The 26498-nt window shown below is 47.2% G+C and overlaps 1 protein-coding gene across 1 annotated transcript; it reads right to left on the bottom strand.

Annotated features, from left to right (window-relative positions):
* Positions 1-721: 721 nt before the first annotated feature.
* Positions 722-25910, bottom strand: LOC114036526 (potassium voltage-gated channel subfamily H member 4-like). Its single transcript, XM_027853020.1, has 17 exons — positions 25835-25910; positions 23327-23560; positions 22555-22692; positions 22264-22394; positions 20969-21212; positions 20424-20581; positions 13594-13801; positions 12791-12988; positions 12152-12351; positions 10604-10853; positions 9520-9773; positions 8846-8884; positions 8082-8437; positions 7664-7770; positions 7079-7152; positions 2044-2841; positions 722-878 (listed from the first exon to the last, which is right to left on the bottom strand). The coding sequence occupies exons 1-16, from the start codon at positions 25908-25910 to the stop codon at positions 2359-2361; spliced, it is 3150 nt and encodes a 1049-aa protein (XP_027708821.1). The 3' UTR covers positions 722-878; positions 2044-2358.
* Positions 25911-26498: the final 588 nt, after the last annotated feature.

Here is a 26498-nt window from a genome sequence, read left to right as displayed (position 1 = left end):
TCCCCATCTCTAACACCATCTGGCCACTGAATCGGCGCCCCCACCCCAAGATGAAGGGGAAGGTAGAGACAAGGAGTGTGGAGGTGGAGGGTTGGGAGGGGTATAAGTTATAAATATCCAGTAGGTGGGTGGGAGTGGGGAAGAATGGGAGACACAGAAGATCCTAGGCAGATGACACATGCTCCTTCTCAGACACAGCTGCATTTCAACACTGGGGACAATGAGAATGGGGCGTGGATTTTACAAGGGGAAGGGGAATGATCCCATCTGACAGAGCCCCCTTCCTACTCCTCTCTGTCTATTGGACTGGCGGGGAACAAGGCTTTGTCTCTCCCAAGTGCTGTATAGGGGGAGGTAAGTTAGATGCTATAATGGGTCCCAGGAGCACTTGTTAAGGATTCCCCACCCCCTGCCCTCCAGGGCCACTGGTGTCATGAATGTTGTGCCAGGCAGGTTGGCGCCTTTGCTCCTCCTAGAGATGGCAACAGGGGCCCTAGGGAGGGCCTTTGCAGTGCCCTCCTTGTCTTGCCTCCTCTGAGCTTTAGGAGCTTCCCAATACATCCCAAGAAACAACCAGGTCCAACAGCTACAAAAATAAAGAGAATTTTATTTCCCCTATGAGAGCCAGAGAGAGGAAAAAGAAGGTTCTCTAGAGGAGAATAGGGGGTGAGAGGATATGGCCCAATGCTCAGGGAGCAGGAATGGTTTATGTGGAGAGGGGACCCTGAGTGTGAGACAGAACAGGGAGGGAGGTAGATGGGCTGAGTCACAGTTGGGGAACTGGGAGAAGGGGTCAGGAGTGGAGAGCTTGGAAAGGGTGGTTCCTGGGAATATCTGAAGGGTCGTCCACAGCCAGACTGGTCACCTTGAGCTGGAACCTAAGAGACATAAAACACACACACATGCGACAAGAGCTAAAGATGTACTTAGAGGATACAGGGAAAGGTACTAATTAGTGGATGTTCCTCCCTCCTCGCCAGCCCCCCAAACACTACTCTATTCCAGGACAAGGTCAATTTGGGGGAATAGAGCCTGGAGCTCTGTTGATATCATTAAGGGGTGTTAACTGGACTGGACTTAGTAGTCAAGAGACCTGAATTTGAATCCTGGCTCTGATACTTTATATCACACTGGTCACTATCTTGTCTCTGAATCTTTCCTCATTCTTGAAAGGGGGACATAATACTACCTACTTCTCAGAGAGCTATGAGAAAAATACTCTATAACCTTTAAAGCAGTAAGCAAAGGGGAGCCAAAGAGTATATACACTCCTCTTTGCTGGGCCCATGGGGGGCTTCCCTCACTCCTTTTCTCACCCCTCAGATGGGTAACAGTTTTTGTCCCTAGGGAATCTCTGTCTTGATCCCTGGATGGGCAGGGTGGTGTATTGGACTGAACATCATATTTAAAAGTCAGGAAGACTAAATTTTGAATCCTGCCTCAAACACGTAATAGCTTGGGCAAGTCACCAAGCCTCAGTTTCCCCAACTGTAAAATGAGAGGGTTGGAATTGGTGACCTCAAAAGTCCATTCTGGTTCTAAATCTAGAATCCCATGAATCTTCTCAGCCTAGGCTGTATGATGCCTAAAGAATATATGTGCTTGGAGATCTCTCATCACGACTGAAGACTTCAGATCCCCTGCTTTCCCCAGCTCAGAGGGTGAGGGCACAGGGGAGTGTTTCTCATCCTCACCAAGTGATCTCAAGAGAAAAATCTCATTTCCCTCCCTCCCTGTTTCAGCCATTCCTAACCCCCTGGGCAGGAAGTCCTTCCTGCAATCTAACTTTTCATACCTGTTACAGTTTCAGCAAGAGACAGAAACCACTTAGGTCCTTATTGTCTGTCCAATAGAAGAGTTCAGCTGTGCCTTAGGAGACTCCCAGCCTAAGACTTAGTGTTTGCTTCTTTCCTCAAACTTCACTTCCCCAGGCAGGAAAACCTCCAGGACCTTTCACTTCTGCCCCTGGAGTCTTCCCCATTTAACCTAGCCTTGTTCATTCACCATTCCCTGCACCCCCACCTTCCCACCACTCCTCCCTACCTGCTTTCAGGTCACCTGGGAGAAGGGCACTTCCTCTGCCCAGTCTGACGAAGGCACAACTCCTTGTCTCATGCCCACTGGGCACGGTTGTCTCAGATGGCTCCACCAGGAGTATGGGGGCAGGAGGGAAAGGATGAAAGAGGGAGTGGGGTCAGGGTTCACCACCATTTGTCACACCTCTGAAGTCCAGAGGACCCTATGATGACCAGTCCAGCCAGTGGCTTTTGACCCTGTAGTGGGCAGGCAAAGTACCCAAACCCTCCCAGTGGGGTGACCCAAGCCCCCACTGGATAGGCCTGGGCCCCAAAACTGTGGTCAGTGGAAAGTGTCTGAACTAGAGTGAAAGTGATATTGGTTGGTGCTCTGGAGTGGAGCTGAGCCATTGGGGAAGATGGAACCAGCAGGTGGAGATGGCACTTCCAGCCCAGATGATGGTCCTAGCAGGGCAGGCCGAGAGGCAGTGCTAGAAGGGTGTGGCTGTGGGGGCTGTAGGGTTGGTGTGGCAGGCCTGGAGCCCCAGGGAGAGGTCCCCATTTCTGATTCCCTCAGTCCAGCTGGGGGAGAACTTTGGGGACAGTGGACCTCAGCACATGTGGTATCTTGGGTCCCAGGGCATGGCTCAGTAAACAACGGAGAAACACAGAGAGGTCTTGGCGGGGGACATGGAGGAGTAGAAGGCCCAGCGGGAACAGGAAAGTCTGTGAAGGGGGTCCGGGTTGCCAGCCAGGCTTGAAGCAAACTCATCATGTGACGAAGTTCCCTGCTGAGCTGAGATACTTCCTGGTTGAGGTGGGTGATCTGCAGAAAATATAGTTATTACTCTAGGCCTCTACTAAAATCCTCTTCTTATGTTCTACTATGGAACTCACCCTGAATTCTACAAGGCTATGCTAATTTGGAATCATGCAAAGAAATTGACTAAAATTCCCATAACTTTTGACCCAGAGACCCTACCACCAGGCATATACCCCTAAGAAGGCCCACAGCAAAAATAAAAAAGGCCTCTTTTAAAAGAAAATATTTATTGTAGCAATGTTTTTAAGTAGCAAAGAATTGGAAACAATGTAGATTCTCATGGATGGGAATGGCTAAGCAAGTTGTGGTACATGGTAGAATATTCTTGTTATGAAAGAAACCGTGAATATAATGAATTCAGAGAAGTATGAAAAGACATAAGAATGGATGCAAAGTAAAGTAAAACACACAATAATTGCAACAATGCAAAGAGGAAGAATGATAATAACAAAACAAGCAAAACTGAATAAGCATGGCCACCAAAAGAGAGACTGGAAAACATTCTGTCCCCCTCCTCACCCACCCTCTCCCCAGGCTTCTTGGCAGAGGGTTTGGAAACCACCACATATAAAGCCCAACTTTTTCAATACGTTGCCTATGTTTTGCTGAACTGTTCCCCCTCCCTTTTTTATTGTTTGTTATAAAAGATGGCTCTTCTGGAAGGGAAGAGATACCTTAGGAAATGTGGACAATATGAAAACCAAAGGTGCACAAATTTTCTTGTGAACTAGCTAATGCCAATTAAGCCAGCACAAACTGATAAGAAAATTCATTCAACAATATCAATTTAATAAGCCTTTTTAAAAATGTCTGTCATCTCCAAAGGTCTCATGATGGAAAATGCTATCCACATCCAAAGAAAGAACTATGGAGTTTGAATGCAGATCGAAGCATACTATCTGCTATTTTTTTTCTTTTCTTTTCTTTTCTTTCCTATTTCTAGTGGCTCCTCCAATTGGTTCTAATTCTTCCTTACAACATCACTAATGTGAAAATATGTTTAATAGGAATGTATATGTAAAGCCTATACCAGATTGCATGCTGTCTTGGGGAGGGAGGAGGAGAAAAATTTAAAACTCAAAAGCTTATGGAAGGGATTATTGATAAATCAAAAGAAATTAATAAAAAAAAAGAAAAATGTCTGTCAAAGGTGTATAGAAATAAATCTATCCTGCCCTACAGGACAATAGAAGGGGAAGGGGATAAGAGAAAGTGGGGGTGAGAGAAGGGAGGGCAGATTGGGAGAAGGGGCATTCAGAATACATACTATCTTGGGGTGGGGAGAGAGGAGAAATGGGGAGAAAATTTGGAACTCAAAATCTTGTGGAAGTGAATATTGAAAACTAAAAATAAATTAACTAATTAATAATAAAAAAGAAAAATGTCTGTGCTTTCAGATCACAAAAATTTCCCAAGATGGAAAGGGTTTAAGCATGGGCCCAGTGATGGATAATGTATCCATGGTCTAAGAACCAGCCTAGATAAATGAAAAGTTGACTACAGATTGCTTGTTTGCTTGTTTTCCTAACCATAGCAATTTGTGAAGACCTATCTGCTAAGACAAAGAATTACTGTCATCTTTATCACTGGGAGAGCCCACACACTGCTGAAACCATGGAACCTTGAAGAATAACTTCTAGGGAAATGTTAGTTTTTCTGGCTGCGGAGGACAAGATGGCATCAGAGATGGTACATAAGGGTGATATTAGAGAATGAAAGGTGGCTATGATTGATGAGAAAGGAGGCAGAAACCAGCATGAGCCTGCACTGTTGGGTTATTGGGGGCCTAGAGGTTCTGCAAAGGTTTGGAAATAGAACAAGAAGCAATATGACATGATGGGGATATGGGGATGGGAGGGAGATAAGTCCTCAATTTAGAGTCAACTGGAGTTGGAGTCAGAAAGTCCTGAGTTGGTAGGGACAGGGCTCAGTGGATAGAGCACTGGCTCTGGAGTCAAGAGGACCTGAGTTCAAATCTGGCCTCAGACATTTGACACTTACTAGCTGTGTGACCTTGGACAAATCGCTTAACCCTGATTGCCTTGCCAAAAAAAAAAAAAAAGTCCTTCGTTGGAATCCTGCCCCATACTAGCTGTGCTACCCTGAGTAAGTCATTTAACTTCTCTCAACCTCAATTTCTTTATCTGTAAAATAGAGACAATAATATCGCCTACCTCACAGGGTTGTTGGGAGAGTCAAATAAGTTAACAGCCTTTCACAAACCTTAAGGTGCTATTTAACTATTAGCTACTACTACTACTACTAATACTACTACTATTATTATTATCATTAGAAGATCTAAGTTCAAATCCTAGCTCTAACTATTTAGTGCTTCTGAGACCTTGGGCAAGTCACAAACTCTCTGGACCTTAGTATACTCATCTGTAAAATGAAAGAGTTGAGGTAGATAACCTCAAAGGTCATCTGCAGGACTATGTTACTCTTCCCTTGCATTTAGTATACTCCCTTATCTCTCTAGGGCAGCTAGCTGGCACAGTAGATAGAGCCCTGGCCCTGGAATCAGGAAGACCTGAGCTCAAATCCAACCTCAGACATGTACTAGCTTTGTGACCCTGGGCAAGGCATTTAACTCTGTTTGCCTCAGTTTCTTCATGTATAAAATAAGCCGGAGGAGGAATGGTCAACCACTCTAGTATCTTTGCCAAGAAAACCCCAAATGGGGTCACGAGGAGTCAGACATGACTGAAACAACTCAACAACAAGTATTTCTCTAACACTTCCGGGATCAAGTATAAAATCCTCTATTTGATGTTTAAAACTCTTTATAACCTGCCCCCCCAACCTGTGTAGTCTTCTTATACCTTAACATATGCCCCCCCACACCCTGCAGTCCAGTGACACTGGCCTCCTTGCTATTCCTCAACAAAGACATCTCTAGACTCCATGCATTTTCATTGGTTGTCCCCGTCATGCCTGGAATAATCTCCCTCTTCTTCTCTTCCTGTCTTCCTTCAATTCCCAACTAAAATCTCACCTTCTCTAAGAAGTCTTTTCTGATCCCCCTGAATGCTAGTGCCTTCCCTCTGAGATTATCCCCAGTTTATTCTGAATATATCTTATTTGTATATGCTTGTTTTCATGTTGTCTCCTGCTTTAGACTGTGAGATCCTTGAAGCCAGGGACTATGTTTTGCCATCCTTTGTATTCCTGGTGCTTAGCATGGTGCCTGGCACATAGTAGGCACTTAACAAATGCTTGTTGACTGACTCAAAGGTCCCTTCCAGTTACAAACTTGTAATCCCATAATAAACAATGTGAAAGGGTCTAGGATGGGTCTGATGGGCTTACCTCCTGGAGGTGAGTGACATGTACTTGTAAAGCTTCATCTTTTGAAAACAACACAGTGTTCTACTCGGTCTTGCAAACTCTGGCTGCCTGTCTCATGGCTTGAGTGACAGGAAGCTCGTCCCAGGCAAAGGGCACAGCTGAGTCCAAGTGCTGCCAGGCCTTTTTTTCTGCTCCCACCCCCACCCCCAGCCCCTGGGGGATAGTGTCTGTTTACCAGAGCAGAGAGGGTGACCAAATCCCAAGGGTAAGGAACCAAATCCCAAGGCTCCCTGGCAACAACTCAGAGACAAATGGGACATGCCATACTCCCTAATCCAGAGTCTGAGACCTGCCTAGTGGAGGACTTTTCTCCCATACCTGGAATATCAAACCAAGGCCCAGGATGTCTGGGGTCCTGATCAGCATGGAACTTAATGACCTCCCTCCTTCCTATCTTCCTTGTCCCCTCCCTACTGTGCCTTCCCTCCTTTCTACTTTCCTGGGTTCAAATTGGGAAAAGGCTATAGGAAGGTCTAGAAAGATAAATGGGAGACAGGAAGGAGGCCCAAACTGCATGTAGGCACCCTCCTCCATACCCCAGAATTGAGGGTTTCTCTCTCTAGGCCAGAAAGTCTATCCAATTTGGAGTTGAAGGGGGGGGGGTGTCTCTCAAAAGGATACATTTCCTCCCATTAATTGGACAAGGGAAACATCTCAGAGAACACTGGACTCAGAATCAGGAAAGAGTGAATCTCACTCCACCACTGTGTGAATTGTGGGCAAATTGTTCAGCCTCCCTGAGCTTCAGTTTCCTCAGCATAAGATGGATAAAGAAGTCCCACAGTACCCGCCTCACAGGGTTGTGGTGAGGATCAAATGCAAAAGTGTCCTTAAAACATTTTACAAATCTTAAGGCACTACATGTGTATGCCAGTTGTTATGGTTATCTTACCTCTCGGTTCAATCGGCAGACTTTCACCTTCATCTCCTCTGTTTCAGCAGCCAGTTCCTTGTTGGGCCCAGACCCTAAAGTCAGTAATGGGGAAGGAGAGGTAGGTGGTCATTGTGGAGCGAATCTGGGCGGCCTATAGATTGGAGAAGGTTGGGTGAAAGAAAGGAGCCTTCCCTTTTTTTTTTTTTAAACCACAGGGAGCCCTTGAAAGACCCTGGAGAGCAGAGAGAAGGGAGGGAGGTGAGAAGAATCCAAGGAATAGGGAAGTGATTGATTGATTAACTGATTGATTGATTGATGGTCTTGGGTCTTCAACAATCAGTCAGTCAACAAGTTTTTATGTACCCAGACACTGTGCTAAGTGCTACAAGATAAGAAAGGCCAAAACTCTGCCTTCGAGGAACTCATATTCTAATGGGGGAGGTAAACTGCAACTATGTACATACAAGATATACACACTGAAAACAGGAAGTAATCTCAGACAGAAGACCCCAGTGGCAGAGGATGGAGGGTGGGATGAAAAGGGACTAGGAAAAGCCTCTTTTAGAAGGTGGGCTTTGAACTGAGTCAATGCTGGACTCGTACCTGAGGGAGGTGAGAGTCTTCGAGGACGAGGCAGCTTGGGTCCCCGGCCAAAGTGGAAACTCTGAGATTCTCCAGTGCTGCTAGAGTCCTCGATGCCATCCACTACCCTGGTGAAGCCGGGGAGGAGGATGGGGATGGGAAAGGCAGTCGTTACAAGTGGAAAAAGCAGAGAATAGAGTGAAAGGACAGAAGGGTGACAAGGTCAGGTCAGTGGGGAGCAGTGAGAGGCTACAGGGCACATTGGGAGATGGGTGAAGTGGGACAATGGGCGAAGCTGGGCTAAGGTGGGGTATGTTGCAAAGTGGTCAGTGGCTCAGCAGTAGAATTCAGGAATTGGAGTGAGTGACACAGTAGAAAGAGCTTTAGAAAGTTGGGAAGAGGAATGAGGAGGACAGATTGGGGATGGCTGGCATCTCACCGGGGGCTGAGGTCCGGGGGTCCATAGGTGCCCAGTGGGGGGATGAGCAGCTGAGGGGCCTTCCAGGCAGCGGGACCCTTCAGGGGGGCATGAAGGGAGGGGCTTTGGCCCCGGCCAGCCAGGGCAGGGGAAGGGGAGGGAGATAGGGAAGGGGAAGAAGTGAGGGCAGAGAATGGAGGCAACTCATCACCCAGAAGGCTGGCAAGGGAGCCTCTGGGCCGAGCAGGGCTGAGGCTAGGCAGCAGGAGTGGCCGGCGGGGTCGAGGGGCTCCCGCAGGCTCTGGGCCTCCTTCCGCCTCCACGATGGATGATGGCAGGGTCTTGTCTGAGGAGGAACCGAAGCTGTCTGACTGGGGCTAAAGGAAGAGTGGGCCATTTATGGCCTCAGGGGCCACAGAGAAGATTGCCCCTTCTCTGAGTAAGGGAGCCTTCTCCAAAACTTCTACAGCTTGAAGGAGCTTCTCTCTTTCCAAATGATTTTGTCCTAAGCAGCAGCAAGGCTGAAGAAAGATACAACTTCCCAACCCTTTTACCTTCTATCTATGTATGTATACATCTATGTATCCATACATATGTGTATATATGTTTATGTATATACACATATGTGTGCATATGTGTATATGCATATGTGTGTTGCTAGGTTTTAGGACTACAAAATTTTTTTTAAATGACATAGACCCTGCCCTTAAGAGGCTTACTCTTCCCTGCCCTGAGCCCTTGGGGATTCCCCCAGTCCAGCCCCACTCCCCAGGGGCACAGGTTACCTGAGAAAGGCGTGGAGAGCGGCAAAAGCGACTGAGACCCTGGAGAGGACACAGTGGGGATTGGGGCAGAGGGAGGAGAGTCAGCATCTGAGGGATGCCACCTTGGTCTCTTCCAGGCCAACTCCCAGCTCTTCCCCCACCCTCAAACTAGTACCCTTCAGAGTCAGACTGGGGAGGGGGTGGGGCAGAATTCTGACAGCAAAGGCTCAGGTACATCTTTTCCCTAACTCTGAGGTCCCCAACAGAGAGACAGATAGAGAAAAGAAGATAGAGAAAGATCTGGAGATGACAAGATAGAACCATAAAGAGGTAGGGATAGCAAAAATAGGATCCCACATATAGGTACAGGAACTGACAGCCAAGGATTGCCTAGCACAAGGCCTCAGCACTGGCAGAGGCACTCAGTTAATATTTGATAAATGAATGGATGGATGTAAACATAGGAGAAGATCAGCCAGATGAGCAACAAGGACAAAGGGTCATGATGAATACGCATGATGCTGGGGCAATATCTACATATGAACATCTGCAGAGTGGTCATGTCTTTTTTTTTTTTTTAGAGTGGCCATGTCTTAAAGTAGTCTGGCATGGGAATCCCTGCTGAGGGGCAGTATAAGCAGGGGTTTCAGGGGTAGGGACAGAAAGAGCCATAACATGATAGATGATATACATACATGGGGGTCAGAGCCCTGGTGCAGGTTGAAGGTGAGGTCTCGGGCCAAGCCAGCTCGGAAGGCAGCCCCATATTCAGGATAGAGCCGCAGAACCTCAGCTAGCCCTTGACCGCTCAGCTGTTGCAAGCCACAGTAGGTCAGTGCCTTTACATCAGCATCCGTCTTCAGGACACAACCCGAAAAGCCTGATCCTGATCCCAACCCAGGGTCCAGTCCTGGCTCGGAGACATCTGCCCCAATCAGGTCCCCCTTCCCTGTGAGTGACATGGATATTGGATGGTCAGTGTTTGATCAATGAGGGAGGCTAGAGCATGGAATTGAAAGAATTGAGGGGACAGCATTAATCAGCTGGAGGAATGGTCAAAGGGGGTAGTGGTCAGTGAGTAGATGAGTACTGATGGCCAGTGTTTGGTTGAAGTTGTCAGGTGGTCAATAGATGGAGTGATTAATGAAGTTGTGAGGAGAGTCAGAGGTTAGAATGATCAGCAGAGTTAGGGGATATCCAGTGGCTGGAATGATCACTGAGGGGCATGGCCAGTCACTGAAATGATCCTCAACGTATAGGCTGAGTAGTGAGGGTAGGGGAGAGTCAGGAACTGGAATGATCACTGGGAATGGAGGATGGCCAGTGATTGGAATTATCAGTGGTTTTGGGGGAAGGTCAGTGGCTGGAATGATTAGTAGGGGAAAGAGGATATTTAATCGATGAAATGATCAGTAGGGATAGAGAATGATCAGTAGCTGGAATGATCAATGGAGGTAGAGGATAATCAGTGGATGGAATGGTCAATGAGGGTGAGAGATGGTCAGTGGTTGAGGCTAGAATATGACCAGTGGTCAGAATGATCAAAGGTGATCAGAGATTGTCAGTGCCTAGAATGATCAATGGATGGAATGCTTAGTAGGAGTGGAAATGGTCAGTAGAAGTGGTAGACAGTTGAAGAATAGTCAATAGGAGAGTCACTGGAGGGATGTTCAGTGGGAATGAGAGAATAGTCAGTAGGAAGATGGTCATCAAGAATTCCAGGTGACCACCTTGAATTCTCCAGATGCCAGTCCCTGAAGCCAAGACTGAGGGTCTCACCTAGAATAGCCAGCACCATGTTGTCCTGTAGGACTTCAAGTGATCCAGAGCAGACATAGTAGTATGCCTGAAGTGCATCCCCTCGTCGTAGTAGGTACTCTCCAGGAGCACAGAATGAGGTCTTGATATGCAGGGAGAGGGCTCTCAAGCAGCCTCGACTTGCTGCTCCAAAGAGTGGCAGCTGCAGAATCTCCCGGTTCAGGTGCATCGCAATGTCAGCCCGCAGCTCATCTGGGAAGTCCTTTAGCAACTACATAAAAAGCATAGGTTACCCTCATGCTGCTACACTCATTCACAACATGCTGGAATATTATAAGGAAGGAGATCTTGCTTCCCAACCCTGATCACCCGGAAGTCCTTCCCCAGTCTCTTCTGCTGCATCTCAGCCCTAACAACCCATTTCCTTGAACAGCAATGACATCTTCCCTCACTTAGTGGTGATGGCCATACCCCATGATCACCTGGGCCCATGACCAGTGTTCACTCAGAATCACAGAAACCTAGGGTTGGAATGGACCTTGGAGGCTATGTCCAACCTGGAGCTAGACAATTTCCCCAATAAGTGATCATCCATACTCTTTGTAGAGAGACTCGTTACCTCCTAAGCCAGCCTATTCTACTTTGGTATAGATCTAACTATTAGAAAGTTTTTATCCCCCTAATTCAAGCCTAGATGTGTCTCTCTACACTTCCCCCTGCCCCATTGTTCCTAATTCTGCTCCCTGGGGCCAAATAGAACCAGTCTAATCTCTCTCCCATATGATACCCCTTTCCAATACTTGAAGACAACTATCATTTGCTGCCTAAACCTCTTTTTCCAACTAAACAGCCTCAATCACTTCAACAGATCTCCATTTGATATGAACTCGACTCTTTTTTTTTTTTTGGATGAGGTAATTGGAGTTAATTGCCCAGAGTCACATAGCTAGCAAGTATTATGTGTCTGAGGCTCGATTTGATGAGCTCAAGACTCTTCATCATCTTGGTCACCCTCTGCTCAATTCTCTTCGGCTTATCAATGTTCTTCCTAAAATGTGGTGCCTGGAACTGAATGTAGCAAAGTTTTAGAGGCAGTCTTACTCTTTAACATAGTGAGACTCTCATCTTCCCAGTCCTAGACTCTATGCCTCTCAGTGTAGCCTAAGATTTCAGTAGATTCTTTTTTTTTGTTCTTTTTAGGCAATTGAGGTTAAGTGACTTGCCCAGGGTCACACAGCTAGTAAGTGTCAAGTGTTTGGTCTGAGGCCAGATTTGAACTCAAGTCCTCCTAACTGCAGGGCCAGTGCTCTATCCACTGCGCCATCCAGCTGCCCCAAAATATTCTTTTTTGTATTTTAATTTTTTTCCTTAGTTTCTTAAAAATCATATCATACTGCTAGTTTACACAGAGCTGATGGTCCACTAAACTTTCAGGTATTTCTTGGACCCACTGCCACCTCACCACACCTCCCTCATCTTTGATTTAGAAACTTGGCAGCCATGTATGAATTCTAGCTTGGCTTCTCATCTGAACTTAGGGGGTAGGGTGCATGCAGGTAATGTACTTACCTCATTGGCATCAATGCCACTGTTGACAGCCCATGTGGTCTGGAAGTATTCCAGCATGCGTTGCTTGAGGGGTCGGGGCAGGCGGTGCACTCGGATGAAATCCTTCAAGTCTTTCATGCGCGTGTGGTAGAGAGAGCGTCGGGAGTACATGCGTTGGATGATGGCTGTCACGTTTCCAAATACCACAGCATGCATTAGTGCTGGTGGTTAGAAGAGACAGAAATGGGTCAGGTGGGGACAAGACTAGGCTTCTAAGGGCAAGGGGTGGGGGTCATTCTCAGGATAGAGGGTGGCCACAGCAGGTTACTTTGAAGGCAATTTCCTGGGAGCAAAAGAAGTGAAGGGGGTGGGTCATGGCTAGAAAGAATCCCCTTGACGTTAAAGATTTCCCCACTCCTCTCCCAAGAGACTTTGTGTTTTCTGCTCAGGCACTATAAGTCCCACTGACTGACATACATGTTGTCTGATGGGGTTATACCCCTTGACCTCCCCATGGAGAAAATTAACCTAGGACATAGAGACTGAAGAGTCATAGAGCCAAGTAGAGTGAAAGCAAGAGTGAATTATTCTTAGACTTCTGAGGTGGGGAGGTGAGGGAAAGTAGAGGCCCAAAGTCTTTGGACAGAGAGAGGGTCTCACCCCCAATAAGCATGGTGCAAATGGAGAAAATCTTCTCTGCGTCTGTGTTGGCGCAGACGTTGCCAAAGCCGACGCTAGTGAGGCTGCTGAGTGTAAAGTAGAGGGCAGCAATGTAGGCACTACGCCGGGAGGGGCCACCCATGGCTGAGCCATTCACATAGGGAGACTCCAGCCTTTTGCCCAACTCATGTAGCCAGCCTACAATGGGAGACAGGAAAACAGAACAGCTTCCAGAGACCTGTGATGCCACCCACCAACAACATTGGGCAGGGTAGTAATGATGAAGGGAAAGGACAATTTAGCTTGAAGCTTATCCTAAACCCAAATGACCTTGGACAAGTCACTTAACTTCAGTTTCCTCATCTGTAAAATGAGAGGATTAGACAAAATGATCTCTAGTTTCTCTCCAGCTCTGAATCTATGATCTAAGAACCCTCTACAAGACTGAGGAACATCAGAAATTAGGGGACTGTGGCTAGGGTGTGTGTGGAGGTGGTCTTCTTTTCTAAGGCCTCAGCTACTACCCTGGGGTGGGGGACCTAGGAGAGATTATGGGGAAAGTGAAGGTTTGGGGGGGCTCATGGAGCTAAGAGGGCTAGTAAGAAGAGCCTGTAAGATTGGGTTATTTCAGTCCAAGGGTCCTGAGAAGGGTTACTTAGAGGGTCCCATAGGAAGTTGGCTGGAGATTCTAGAGGGACTAAAAATTTCTAAGGTGGAAGAGTGGGGACTTCCCAGGCTAGAAATTTAGTTAGGGCATTGGGGGTGACAAGGAATCAGGAATGAATCAGGAATCCAGCACTCACCAATGTCCCAGACCAGGGGGTCATTGGCCTCCATCTCCTTTCGACCAATGACATACCAGATGCAGGCCATCCAATGTGCCAGCAGAGCAAACACAGACATGAGCAGGGTGAGCACCATGGCACTGTATTGTGAATACCGATCCAGCTTCTGTAGCAGCCGCAGTAGCCGCAAGAGACGTACTGTCTTCAACAGGTGGACCAGTGACGTCTTGGGGAGAAAAGGCGAAAGGGGCTGGTGAAACGCTGAGCCTAGACAGTACAACCTCTCTTTGTGGTCCTCAGGGGCCCTAGGTAAAGCCTTGCCAGTCCCACCTTATCCCATCCAGCACCGGTCTGGCTTGTTACTCGGAAAGCAGAAAGGACAAGATAGTGCTACAATAGAAGGAATAAGATGGTAATAATAAATTGGCCATAGGATCACCATCCTGGAGCTGAGAGGGACCACAGAGGTCATATCGTTCTATCCCCTTCATTTTCCAGATAAAGAAAATAAGGCCCAAGCAAGAAAATCAGCTCTCCCAAAGTCACACAGGTAGTAAGCTTCAGAGGTAGGCGTTGAACTCCAGGCCTATAATTCCAGTGCCAATGTTCCTTCCACTGTATCATACTGACTCTACTAAAGCCATAAGCATTTATTAAATACCTACTAGGTGCTAAGCACTGTGCTAGGGGTAAAAAGACAAAAATGGAATAGTCCCTGCCCTCAAGGAAATTACATTCCATCAGGAAAATAACACACAAATAAATAGCATACAAGTAAATACAAATATTGGTGGGGGGTGGGACGGGGGTGGGGAGATCAAGGGTACGTAGGTGGCTCAATGGGTAGAGTGCTGGGCCTGGAGTTAGGAAGACCTGGGTTCAAATCCAGCCTCAGAGATTTACTAGCTATGTGACCCTGGGCAAATCATTTAACCCTGTTTGCCTCAGTTTCTTCATCTGTAAAATAAGCTAGAGAAGGAAATGTCAAACTACTCCAATATCTCTGCCAAGAAAACCCCAAATAGGGTCATAAAAAGTCAGACATGACTAAAAAACAATTGAACAACAACAATAAAAACACTAGCAGCTTGAAGATGAGGAAAGGCTGCATGTGGGAGGCGGTTCTTGAACTGAGCTTTGAAGGAAAGTAGGGATCCCAAGAGTAAGGGGTGAGAAGGGAGTGCATTCCCAGTGTAACGGGGTTTTTACGCATGCCCAGGTCACCTAAGATGGAGGTATCCAAGTGGAAGATACCAGGGACTGGCTTCTAGGAAAAGATATTCTGTGTTCCCCTACCACATGGATGGGAGCATCCTCTTTCCATTGGCTGAGTGTTTAATTCTACCTAGTGGAGACCCAGTTACTCTCTTTTTTCTGTGGAGTGAATATCCTGTTCACCTAAAATAAAGCCCCTAAGCACTAAACTGAAGGTTGGCAGAGAAGGAAAAGTATAAGGGAATAGCCTATGCAAAAACCCAGAGGCAAGAGATGAGATGCTGTGTTTTTAGAAGTCAATCCAATATGAATGGAACTCAGAGTTTTGGGAGAGAGATAATGTGTTAGCCTAGGAAGACAAAGTAGAGCCTGCCTGTGATGGGATTGAAATACCAATCAGAGAAGTCTGTGTTGCATCTTAGGGCTTTAGAATAGGGAACCCTTTGTACTTTTTGAGCAGGAAACCTGTGCTTTAGGAGTATCACTTTGGTAGTTGTGTGGAGGGTAAAGAGGTGAAAGACTTGATTCAGGGAGACCAATTAGGAGGGCATTGCAATAACCCAGGAGAGAGATATTGAAGGCCTGAACTTGGAGGGAGAGAGGGAATTAGAAAGAGATAGATATGGAAGCAGATTAGACAAGATTTGGCTGCTCCTTGAATATGGGGTGTGAAGGAAAGTGAAAAGTTGAGAATGAGTCTGAGGGTGGGTTACTAGAAAGACAGTGGTGCTCTACACAAAAATATGGAAGAAAAACAGGGAGTATTTGAGAGGAAATAAAGTGAACTCTGTTTTGGACAAGTTGAGTTTGAGATGTTTACAGGACATTCACTTGGAAATGGCCAATAGGCAGTTAATGATATGGGACTGGAGCTCAGGAGAAAGAATAGGACTAGATATACAGATGTGGAAGTTATCTGCATAGAGATGATATTTGAACGCATGGGAGATGTTGAGATGACCACAGGAATGTGTAGAGAGAGTAGAAGACAGAACCTCGAGTTACACTCATAGTTAGGGGGTCAAGATGTTGATGCAACACAGAAGACTGAAAAGGAACGGTCAGATAAGTGGAAGAGAACCAAGAGAGGACAATATCATGAAAACCCAGAAAATAGAAAGTACACAGGAGGAGAGGATAGTCAACAGTGTCAAATGCTGTAGAGAAAACAAGAAAGATGAGGACCAAAAAAAAAAAGACCATTAAGAGGTCATTGTTCTGTGGCAGGTAGGTGGCTCATGGATAGATCCATTGGCTCTGGAGTCAGGAGCACCTGAATTCAAATCCAGCCTCAGACACTTACAAGCTGTGTGACCCTGGGCAAGTCACTTAACCCTGATTGCCCCCCGCCCCAAAAAAACCTCATTATTCTGTGTAACAAGAGATAGCTCTCTGAGTTGGGTAGAGGGAAGGACATATTGGGAAATCAAGATGATGTCAAAACAAAAGATAATAATAAATTCTCTTCTCCCCTGGTACAATTTGGATTTTGATATCGTTATTCAATTGAAACTGTCTTCTCCAAAGTTACCAATGCCACACTCTCTTGATCCTCCTATCTATTCAGCTGTTTCTCAATCTTCTCTGTCTCCTTTGATGCATCATCCACGTTTTGATCTCCTAACTATGGGAGACCTTAAGGCTCTATCCACTCCTCAATCTCCTTTACTGGTTCGTCAATCATGTCACAACCCACTAAATATGGATGCCCCCTAATGCTCTGTCCAGGATGCTTTTCTCTTCTCTCTCTATACTTTCTCACTTAGTGATCTTATTACCTCTGGTGGATTCAACTATCATCTCCATGTAAATGATTCCCAGATTTATAAAGCCAGCCCTAGTCACTCTTCATATACTGCAAATATAGCATCACCAACTCCCTTTTGGACATTTTGAACTGGATAACTTATAGGCATCTCAAACTCAACAAGTCTAAGACACAACTCCTTAGCTTTCCCCCTAAATCCTCCCCTCTTCTGAACTTAGCTATTACTGCTAAGTATACCATCATCTTCTCAATTACCCAGGTGCACAACCTCAGTTTTTTCCTTATCTTCTCACCCAACATAGCTAATCCACAGACAACTAGGTAGTGCAATGGATAAGTGCCTGGGCCTAGAGTCTAGAAAACCTGAGTCCAAATCCTAGCTTAGACATGTATTAACTGTGTGACCCTGGCAAGTCATTTAACCTCTGTCTCACTTTTCTCAACTGTAAAATGAGCAGAATATCACTTATTATCTCTAAGGGTTGTTGTAAAGATCAAATGAGATAATTATAAAGTGCTTGGCACATAGTAGACACTTAAATATTTGTTTCTTTCATTTTTTCCCTCATTTCCTCCTCCCTTCCTTCCCTCCCTTCTTCCTTTCTTCCCCCCTTCCTTCCTTTCTTCCCTTCTTTTTTCCTTCCTTCCATTGCCACTGAATGGATTCCTGTCATTTTTCCCTTTACAACATCTCTCTACTTGTCCCCTTCTTTCTACTCACCTAGCCACCAACCTAGTTTAAAAGGTCCAAGGAAAATGACGCAGATGACTTGGAAGAACACTGAGGGCTATATGGACCAAAGGTCATACTGAGGATGAAGAATAAATTCAGGAAGAGTGAGGAATAGGGAGAAATAGAAAGATAGGAGGTTATGGTCAGATAGAGGAATAATAATAGTAACTTTTGTTGTTGTTCAGTTGTATCTAACTCTTCATGACCCCATTTGGGGTTTTCTTAGCAAAGACACTGGAGTGGTTTGTCATTTCCTTCTCTAGTTCATTTGACAGATGAGGAAACTGAGGCAAACAGGGATCAGTTACCTGTCCAAGGTCACACAGCTAATAAGTGTCTGAGGCTGGATGTGAACTCAGGTCTTCCTGACTTCAAGCCCAGCACTCCATCCACTGAACCACCCAGTTGCCCAATAATAATAACTACTTACATTTTTATAGTGCTTTAAGGTTCACAAAACACCTTCCTCACACTGGCCTTATGGGGTAGTCAGTGCATCATTTTATAGGTGAGGAAACTGAGGCTCAGAGAACGAAAGGGACTCGTCCCTGACTAAAAGGCTCATAAGAGAAGTGGTGTGGTATAGTTGAAAAACTACTGGGTTTCGTCAGAGAATGTGGATTCAAATCTGAGTTCTATGACTTACTATCTGTGTGACTTTGCGCAAATTACTCCAGTCTCCTCTATAAAATGAGAGACTTCGACCTCTCATATATGATCTCTAATGTCCCTTCCAGCTCTCGGATACTAAGTGTTGTAGCTGGATCTAGGATTTTGTAGCTGTCCATAGCAGAAGAAAAGTGAATGAGGAAAGAGAGGGATAAAAAGCAAGAGAGAGTCTTCCCTCTTTATGACCTCCAGAAAGAACCTATTCTCCCCAGAGGCAAGAAAAAGATGAGATAACCTCTGATGAAAACCTTGCTTGAAACCCCTGGACTACTAGAAATGCTTCACAAACATATTAGACCAGAGATTCAGAACAGCAAGTGACCTCAGAAATAACCTACTATAACCCACTTATTTTACAGATGAGGAAACAGGCCTAGTGCAGCCCAGGGATTTGATTTGTCCAAGGTCTCATAGCTTGTAACTGACAACTAGGATTTGAGCCCCTTTGAATCTAGACTTTTTTTTCACTATATCACTGAAGTCACTTAGATGAGAACGAGAATAATGAACACCCTTGAAGGAACTCAGAGCCACTTATGATTAGACACATATAACATGCACTGGGGCAAATGCAGACATGTAGAAGCTGGTACAGATATGTGAGGACATGGGTGGCCGACTAGTTTGGGGACCCGCTCCTCTTTTCTCCCTTTAGGCAAGACAATTACTTCCAGTATCTCAGGGCCAGGTATAGAGAGAGGAAAGGGAGGAAATTGCCTAGTTAAAGACCCACATCTGCCCTTTCGAAACCCTAAAGTGAAATACAGGGGGTAAAGGGGGGAGCAGACAAGGGTGCTGGTACAAACTTCCCCCAACCTCTAGGCCCCAACACATAACTCAGGGGAGCAAATTTCTAATCTAGGAGGAGAGAAGAGGGGAGAATGCTGCAGCACCACCATCCTAAGGCAGGTTAACTCTTTTAGTCCTGTGCCATTTGTCTTGAGGTGCCAAAAGAGAGGGGTAGGTAAATGTCTATATACTTGTGCCTTCAGATAGTTGAAGATATGTATGAGCATGATCACTTATATCCATGCATGAGAGTTCATGCAGGGTTCAATGCACACACACATGTGTGGGAGCATGCACATGTGTGTGCAGAGCTGGGAGATGAAGCCCACAGCCTGTTGGCGGCTGGTTAAATCAGGGTATGTGTAGGCGGCTTCCTGCTATAGCTAGCTGGAAGTGCAGCAGGCAGAGAAAATCAACCTTCCAACCCTACTCCCCTCAGATGGAGGGGGGCCCAAGGGACCCCATGCCCCTCCTCCTCCACCCTGTCTGTTCTAACCAATTGGAGTGACCTTATTTCTCTGCCAAAGGGCAAGACCTTGAGGTTTAGATCCCAGAACTGGTCTTGCTATTTGCTCACCCCTCTATTTATCCCTGGGAGTAGAGGGAGGAGGTGGTTCTCAAAGGAAGATGTCAGAGAAAATAGGTCGTGGGGGCAATCTAACATGAGATAACCCTCTGCTCCATCCTGATTCCTTGCTTTTTCACTGGATCTCCCCCTTACCTGGAATTCTGTCTCTCCTCCCCTCCACACCCTGGTTTTGCCTAGCTTTTTTAGATTCAGCTCAAATCTTATTTTCTACTGGACTCCTTTCCTAGTCCCCCTACCTACTAGTGCCTTGTCTCTGAGATGATCTTTCATCTATTATGTATAGTATACATCATATACATATATATATGCATATGTCATTATTTGCATGTTGTCTACCCCATTACAATGTGAGCTCCTTAAGGGGCAGACACTGTTTTTGCCTTTCTTTGTATCCCCAGCTCATAGGACAGTGCCTCAAACATAGTAAATCCTTAAAAAATGCTTGTTGATTGGGTTCAAATGCAGTATTCTTTCCACTGTACTTCACTGCCTCTCATAGTCCAATCCCCTAATATAACAGAAAATGAGGCAGACAGTTGAGAAATGACTTGCCCTAGAATACATTACTTGGCTAGTTAGTGTAGACTCAAGACTGGAATGTGTTCTTTCCCCTCCACCACACTGACTTCTCTGATCATCTTAAAGAGAATTTCTCCTTCAGAACCCCCATATGCAATGCCACTCATACACTACTACTGTTTATTTGTTCTCTTTTACACGCTATGTCATACCCCAAGATAGATTATAAACACCTTGATGGCAGGGACTCTGTGTTACTAATTTTCTATCTCGTATAGTATCTAACAAGATTCTGGGCACATAGAAGATATTCATTAAGTAGCTGTTAATGAATTGAGAAGGAAAACCTGAGCTACCCTACACTCCTCTTGGGAGGGAGTATTGGTGTGAATTTGCAAACTTCCAACCCCTCAGCAAGAGAAATTGGTATAAGACCTGGATCTGAAGATCTCATTTGGTGTTTTATATGAGGTAGGGAGGGGGAGGATACTGGATCCCAATTTGAGGATACTAGAACCAGGGAATAGTATGAACTTCCAGTTTGAATCCCATGGGAGGTGACTTACGACAGTAATGTTGAAGGCATATAGCAGGTCGAAGGGCAGAGCAGCAATGAGGTCAATGAAGAACCAAGTGGCCAGATAGTGAAGGCCAATGGAGCGAGGGGCAGAGACAACTTGACCTGATTGGGACACGTAGGTGGTACGGAAGTTCAGGATAATGTCTGGTGAGAGAAAGGGAGAGAATATGAATGTCACTCAGGGAGTTCTTTTGGTTAGGAGGATAGGAATGTTGTCCACCCCCTAACCAGTCCTGGGAACTTTAACCAAGGAGTTAAGGAACTAGAGTCTCATTAGGGAATTGTGACTGGGGCTTTAGGGTTGGAAAGGTTACTGATGATGAGGATGGACTACAGCTAGGTTGTTCTCTAGGTGAGATGACACTCCATGCTGGGATCCCAGAGACCTAGGGAAGGGGGTGGGTCCTGAGCCAAACTCTATTCTGGACACCAAGGAGAGGAATGGAATACAGATGGGTCTGAGGGTTTAAAAAAGGGTTGGAGTCTGGACATGGGTGGGGGATTCCAAAAACTTCTAGGGTGGGCTCTGACCGAGGATGAAGAGCATCTCCACAACGATGTCACTGACGAGGGTGTGCCGGGTGGTGATGGGGCTGTCATCGGCGCCTGAGAAGCAGACGTTGTAGGGGACAGTGATGGCCACATAGAAGGTGGCAAGGAGGATGAGGCCATCCCAGAGGGCCTTGGGGACACTGTAGTGAAGGAGGAGGCAGCGGGACCCCCCCACAGAGGCTACCTTGTATTCAGGCACTGACGGCTTCGGTTCAAACACGTTCTGGGGGAAAAGGAATCGGGGCTGGGGGGACACTGGGGGAAAAAGGGCTGGGGGAACATTGGGAGGAAGGGGGCAAGGGAAATCATGAGGTAGAGGGACTGGGGCTGGGAGGTCTGGGAAGAAGGAGGCAGAGGCTAGGGGTTGTCCAGAATGCAGAGAAAGAGGTCTCTGAGTCAGCGTGACCCTAGTTAGAGTCCCTCTGCCCTGGCTCTATAGCTCTGCTCCTCTGATTTGCCCTTTCTCTTCTACTCTCAAATTAACCCCTTTTGGATTGAGCTGTTCATATTTCTGAGGGCTCGCTGGAAGGTTTGCTCACCCTGGCCTAATGCTCGGGTTGGGGTGTAGGGTAGAATCCCTGATTCCCAGTGTGTGAGGAGTAAGTGGGGATGCTTTCCTGAAAGAGAGGTGGTGACAAGTGGAGTACATGACTCTAAGGTGCAGCCCTAAGAAGTGTCAGTGGAAGGAGATGAAGCCCTCTAGGGATGGTAATCACACCCTCTTCTGTAGTCCTAGTGATCAGCACAGAATATTAGCTAATATAGTCACTTGCCTGGAACCAGTGGAGAGGGGGAAGGGAAGGGTTCCATTATAGGGGACTTGTAATCCTCACAGGCTAAGTGGAGGACAAAGATCTAAGGGGGCCTTATCCTTAGGGACCTCACCACCTAATAATTTCGTCACATAGTGATATCAAGTAAAACTGTCCAGCAGTAGATAATGCCAATAACTTGTATCTTGCCCTTTTGACATAACAGAAAAGGGATGATGTCACGACCCTTCCCCCCACCCTGGGGGCAGGAACCCCATCAAGTCAGCGATAGCACAAGGTAGGGAAATGGGGAGGAATAGGGCTATGGGAACAGGAAGACAAGATATTTGGGGGAATGGGAGACACAGGAAAAGGAATAGAGGAATTTGGAAAATGAGTAGAGCAGGGTACATTGCAGATAGTAGGCTATAGAGCCGAGTGGTAGGAACAATTGGAAGACAGGAACACAGGATCTGAAAACCAAAGACTGGGAGAGGCTAGGGCAACTGGGAGATGACTTACATTGTTGGCTTTTACATTGCCCTGACCATGGCGGCCAAATTGGGTGGTAAGCCTGTGTAGAACAGTGTGACCCTGTCTCCTGGCTGTTCGAAGCCTTGAACTGCCTCCTTTCCTGCTTCTAGTCTTCTCTGCTGTGAGAGTGAGATGGGAGAAAGCACAGTCTGTGAACCTGGGTCAACAGCTAGAGTGTCAGACTTCTTACGTCAGGCCTCCCTTCCTTCTGTAGGCCTCCCCACGGTCTCCTTCCTACCCCATCATTCTCCTTGCCTTCCCCCCAACTGCTGCAGTTACCATGATTATTCCCTCCAGGAGGACCCAATCCCCGTCCCTGACTCTGGGTGATGTCTTTGAAGGAAAAAAGGAATAGCACCACGTCCCCCATTTCATTCTTGATTGGCATCATATCTAGAAGACACCAGAAGGCTGAGCCTGGGGAGAAAAAGTAAAGATGGGTATCATAGGTAAAGAGCTTTGGTGGCTCTATCAGTCCCAAGACATCTCCTTCCCCCAAATAACCCTCTCCTTTGGTCCAAGGAGGTGAATCAGGGGCTTATTCTTGGATGGCCAGAGATTGGAGAATAATAGAATGTAATAAAAATTAAAATAGAAATATCTTGTTCTATAGATTAAAAACATAAATAAAATTAGGATTAGTTAAGTTCGTGTAGGGTAGGGACTATCTTTCTTTTTGCTTGTATTTGTATCTTTAGCACTTAGTGCAATGACTGACAGTGAGAAAGTGCTTAATAAATGCGCATTGACTTGACTTTTAAAATGTGTGTTGACTAATAACTGATGTCAGCATAACATTTTAAAGTTGGCAAAGCACTTTTTGCATATGACTTTATTTGAGGCTCACAACAATCTTGTGAGACTCCAGATTTAATTATCACCCCCATTTTATAGATGAGGAAATAAAGACATAGAGACGGTAAGTGCTTTGTCCACCTTCACACAACTAATGAGTGACAGATGAAGGATTTTAATCCAGGTCTTCCTGAATCTGTCAGACTCTTTAGCCACTAGGCAATCCTAGGTCTCTTGGGGGTCAGAGAGTTCTCACCATCTTTTCGGTAGAAGCAGAGCTCAGCTCGGTGCTCCTGCCGGCCCTCCAGAGCTTTGTGTAGCCGCTGCAGGGCAGGCTCACTGGTCTCAGGGCCATAGAGGAAGCGGCAGCTGCAGGTTTTCTGCATCACCTCAGTTCGGCAGAAGCCAGTGAGGTCGCAGAAGCCGTCAGAACAGTACACGATGGGATAGCCCCTGGGACCTTGCGCATTAGCCAGCAAGAAGTTACTGTCTGTGGGAAGAAAAAGGCTCAGGTGGGGGATAAGGGTAGGAAGCTTTTAGGTTCAAGATGGATCTGGGGTTACAAACATAGGATCACAGATTGCAAGATTTAGAGCTGTTAGCAGTTATCTAATCTAGCTACTCCCCCCCCCCACTATTTTATAGAGAAAGAAAATGACACCCAGGGAGGTTCAGTAAGTTGCGTAAGGACACACAGGAAGCAAGTAGAACAGGGATTCAAACCTAGGTCCAATGACTCTAAATTCAAGGCTCTTGCTACTACTGCACAATCTCTCCAGTCCCAGAAAAGGCTTAGAGCCGGACCTCCAAGTTCTGAACCCTGCACTTGACATAGATACATTAAGATAAAGAAACTAAAGACTGGTCTAAGGGATTGAGACCCAGGTATTATTCCCATGTTGGGAAACCTGATCAGTGGCTTAGAGGGAGAGGATCTGGTCCGATTGCTTGTTTCTAGGCAGGAAAAGGAGTATTCTCGCCATTTTATAGATGAGACCCAGAGAAGCTGAGAGATTTGCCGAAGATCACAAAGTTAATATAAAATATGGGAAAAGAACTAGAATCCACCTCAGTTGTTTTTTAGAATTCTAGAATGTTAAAGCCCTGGAGAGCCTGTAGTCCAGCCCACTTCATTTTACTGATGAGGAAAATTGAAACCCAGAAGGAGGTATGACTTGCCCAAGGTCATACATTTGTTTAGTGAAAGTCAGACATGAACCTAGATCTTTTGACTCCAGGACTTCTTCCACTATATCACAGAAACTTGGAGGGTTGGGGTGGTGACGGTGGTGGAAATCTGTCCTTGATGTTCAAAATTTGAAGAGTCCCCTTCTAGATACTGTCCCACCCCTTTGTCCAATCCCCATAACAACAGGATGGGGGCTGAGGGCTGGGGAGGGAGGGGAACAGACTATTCTTAGTAGGATGGGAGGAGAGAGGCCAACACAGCTTGAGCTCAGATAGGGTCAGAGTCCAAGTAGAGGCAAGAGGCTATACATTCCCACTTAAGCTCCCTTCTCCTCTTCTTAGAGTCCTAATAAGGGGACAAAGGAGAGAGGGTGGTAGTTGAAAGGGGTACTGGGGGCGAGGGGAAAGGAGCAGGGCCCCATGCTCTGCTTCCTTCCTCCATCTCAGGGCTGGTTGCCACGGTGATAGGTGCTATGGAAACTGGGGAGGCGGGAGGAGGGGAACTGAGGGAGGGGTAGGGCTCGAGCAGCTCCGCATCCGCCCTCGGGTACCACTTTCCTTCCCCTCCCTCTTTCTCCAGGCCCAACCTCCCGAAGGGGCCAGCTCAGCTGCTTTGTAAGAAAAAGGGGAAACGTAGGAGGGGCTTTGGGGTGGCTGTCCACGGTCCTGAACTCGAGCTTGGTGGGATGCTGACGGGTGTAGTGAGAAGGTTAGGGTGAAAAGAGAGCTCTCTCCTTCACTACAGAGTGCAACCACCCCCTTTTAATCAATAAGGCAGAGATTCTCGTTTTATGTTTCTGTTGTGTAGGGTGCCCATGACCTTGGTCCTAGCCTCCCTCTACACTGATCCAGGTCCCGGTGAAGTCCGGGATTTTATTTTATTTTTTTGGTGGGGTGGGGGTGGGGGCAGGGAGAGGAAGAAGGGAAAAACTGGGGTCCTCATCGCACAGACGAGTCTTCAGCTCCTCTTATCTTTAATCTTCCCGTCCCCCCTTCCTCACTTCCCCCACCCTAGATTCAAACACACACACACACACACACACACACACACACACACACACACACACGCCCACACACATGTCCATCCCCATAACTCAGTCCTTGGGGGCTGGAGTTGAGAAACAGAGATTTAGGGGAGGGGGCAGCCTTGGGCCTCGAAAAGACCTTTCCCACCTCCGCTGCACAAAGAGTCTCCCCTATCCCCGCCCCGCGCTACCGCACCCCTAGCAACTCCTGACCCTTTGCACCCACAGTCCAAGTGTTCCTGGCTCCCTTCACTGCTTGCCCCCACAAGAGGATCCCTGCTTTTGTCCTGCCTCTTCAAGTGGCCCCAGTCCAACGCATTTTCTGATGCCCGGTTCTGACCTGGCCACCCTCAGTCTCTCTTTCCCTAGGTCTCGGGATGCGACTCCTCTCCAGTGCCCTTGGGCTCCCCATCCCCACCTTCACTCGTGTTTGCATTAAGCCCAGGCTGACAGGACCCGGACAGGTTGCAATCTCTGTCCCGGCAACCCTGGGGTCACTTCAGCCCCTTGCCCCCTGTTCCCAGCCCCTGCAGCGCTCATCCGCTACTCACGAGTGCCGTCGAAGCGTGTGGCGATTGTGTCCAAGAATGTGTTCTGGGGGGCCAGCAACCCCTTCATGACAGGCATGGCCCTGGCTTAGAGAGATCCAAGTTCGAGGAGGAGGTTACAGGGGGAGGATTAGCACGGCCGGGCAGGGTGGGGCGCGCTGCCGGCCGGGCCGGGGCGCCCCATGCGCCTGCCTCCCTCCCTTTCTCCTCTCCTCCTCTCCTCCTACGACGCCGCTGCTGCTGTGCTGGGCTCGGGGCTCAGCTCTTCTCCGCGCTGCAGCTCGGGCCACCCCGCCCCCCAGTCCCTTTGGGGCTGCGTTCTTTCCCCCCAGCGGCCTGGCAAGCGCCCGCCACGTGGCCCCCACAGGGGGAGGGGCTGCCAAAGACAGCCCCCCTCCCCTCTCAGCAGCCCACTTAGCAGAGGTAGGGTTCGCCCACGCGTGTCTCAGAGGGAGCTGGATGACGACACGCCCACAGGGGAGTCCTGGAGAGTTGGGGAGAGGCTAGCGCTAAGAGAACGTCCCTCCTTCCATGTAGCCCCGCCTCCTAACCTGCCCTCTTCCTTCTAGAGAGCTCTTGGCTCCAGGTGTGACCCCGCTTCTGCTCTGTGAACCCGCCTCCATGCATGCTTCTGGGCCTCCCACTCCTGGCTCCGCCCTTGGGCTTC

Source organism: Vombatus ursinus, unplaced genomic scaffold (assembly GCF_900497805.2).
Source record: "Vombatus ursinus unplaced genomic scaffold, bare-nosed wombat genome assembly UNPS02009878.1, whole genome shotgun sequence".
Lineage (NCBI taxonomy): Eukaryota > Metazoa > Chordata > Mammalia > Diprotodontia > Vombatidae > Vombatus > Vombatus ursinus.
This window is presented reverse-complemented; position numbering and strand designations above follow the sequence as displayed.

What these genes read in the sequence shown, in the direction of transcription:
- LOC114036526 (XM_027853020.1), bottom strand. Translation starts at nt 25,910, where the DNA reads ATGCCTGTCATGAAGGGGTTGCTGGCCCCCCAGAACACATTCTTGGAC. An exon ending in GCAATGTAAAAGCCAACAAT is followed by an intron (nt 21,213 to 22,263) that starts GTAAGTCATCTC and finishes CTTTTCCCCCAG; the next exon opens with AACGTGTTTGAACCGAAGCC. An exon ending in CATGGTGCTGGCTATTCTAG is followed by an intron (nt 9,774 to 10,603) that starts GTGAGACCCTCA and finishes TGTCACTCACAG; the next exon opens with GGAAGGGGGACCTGATTGGG.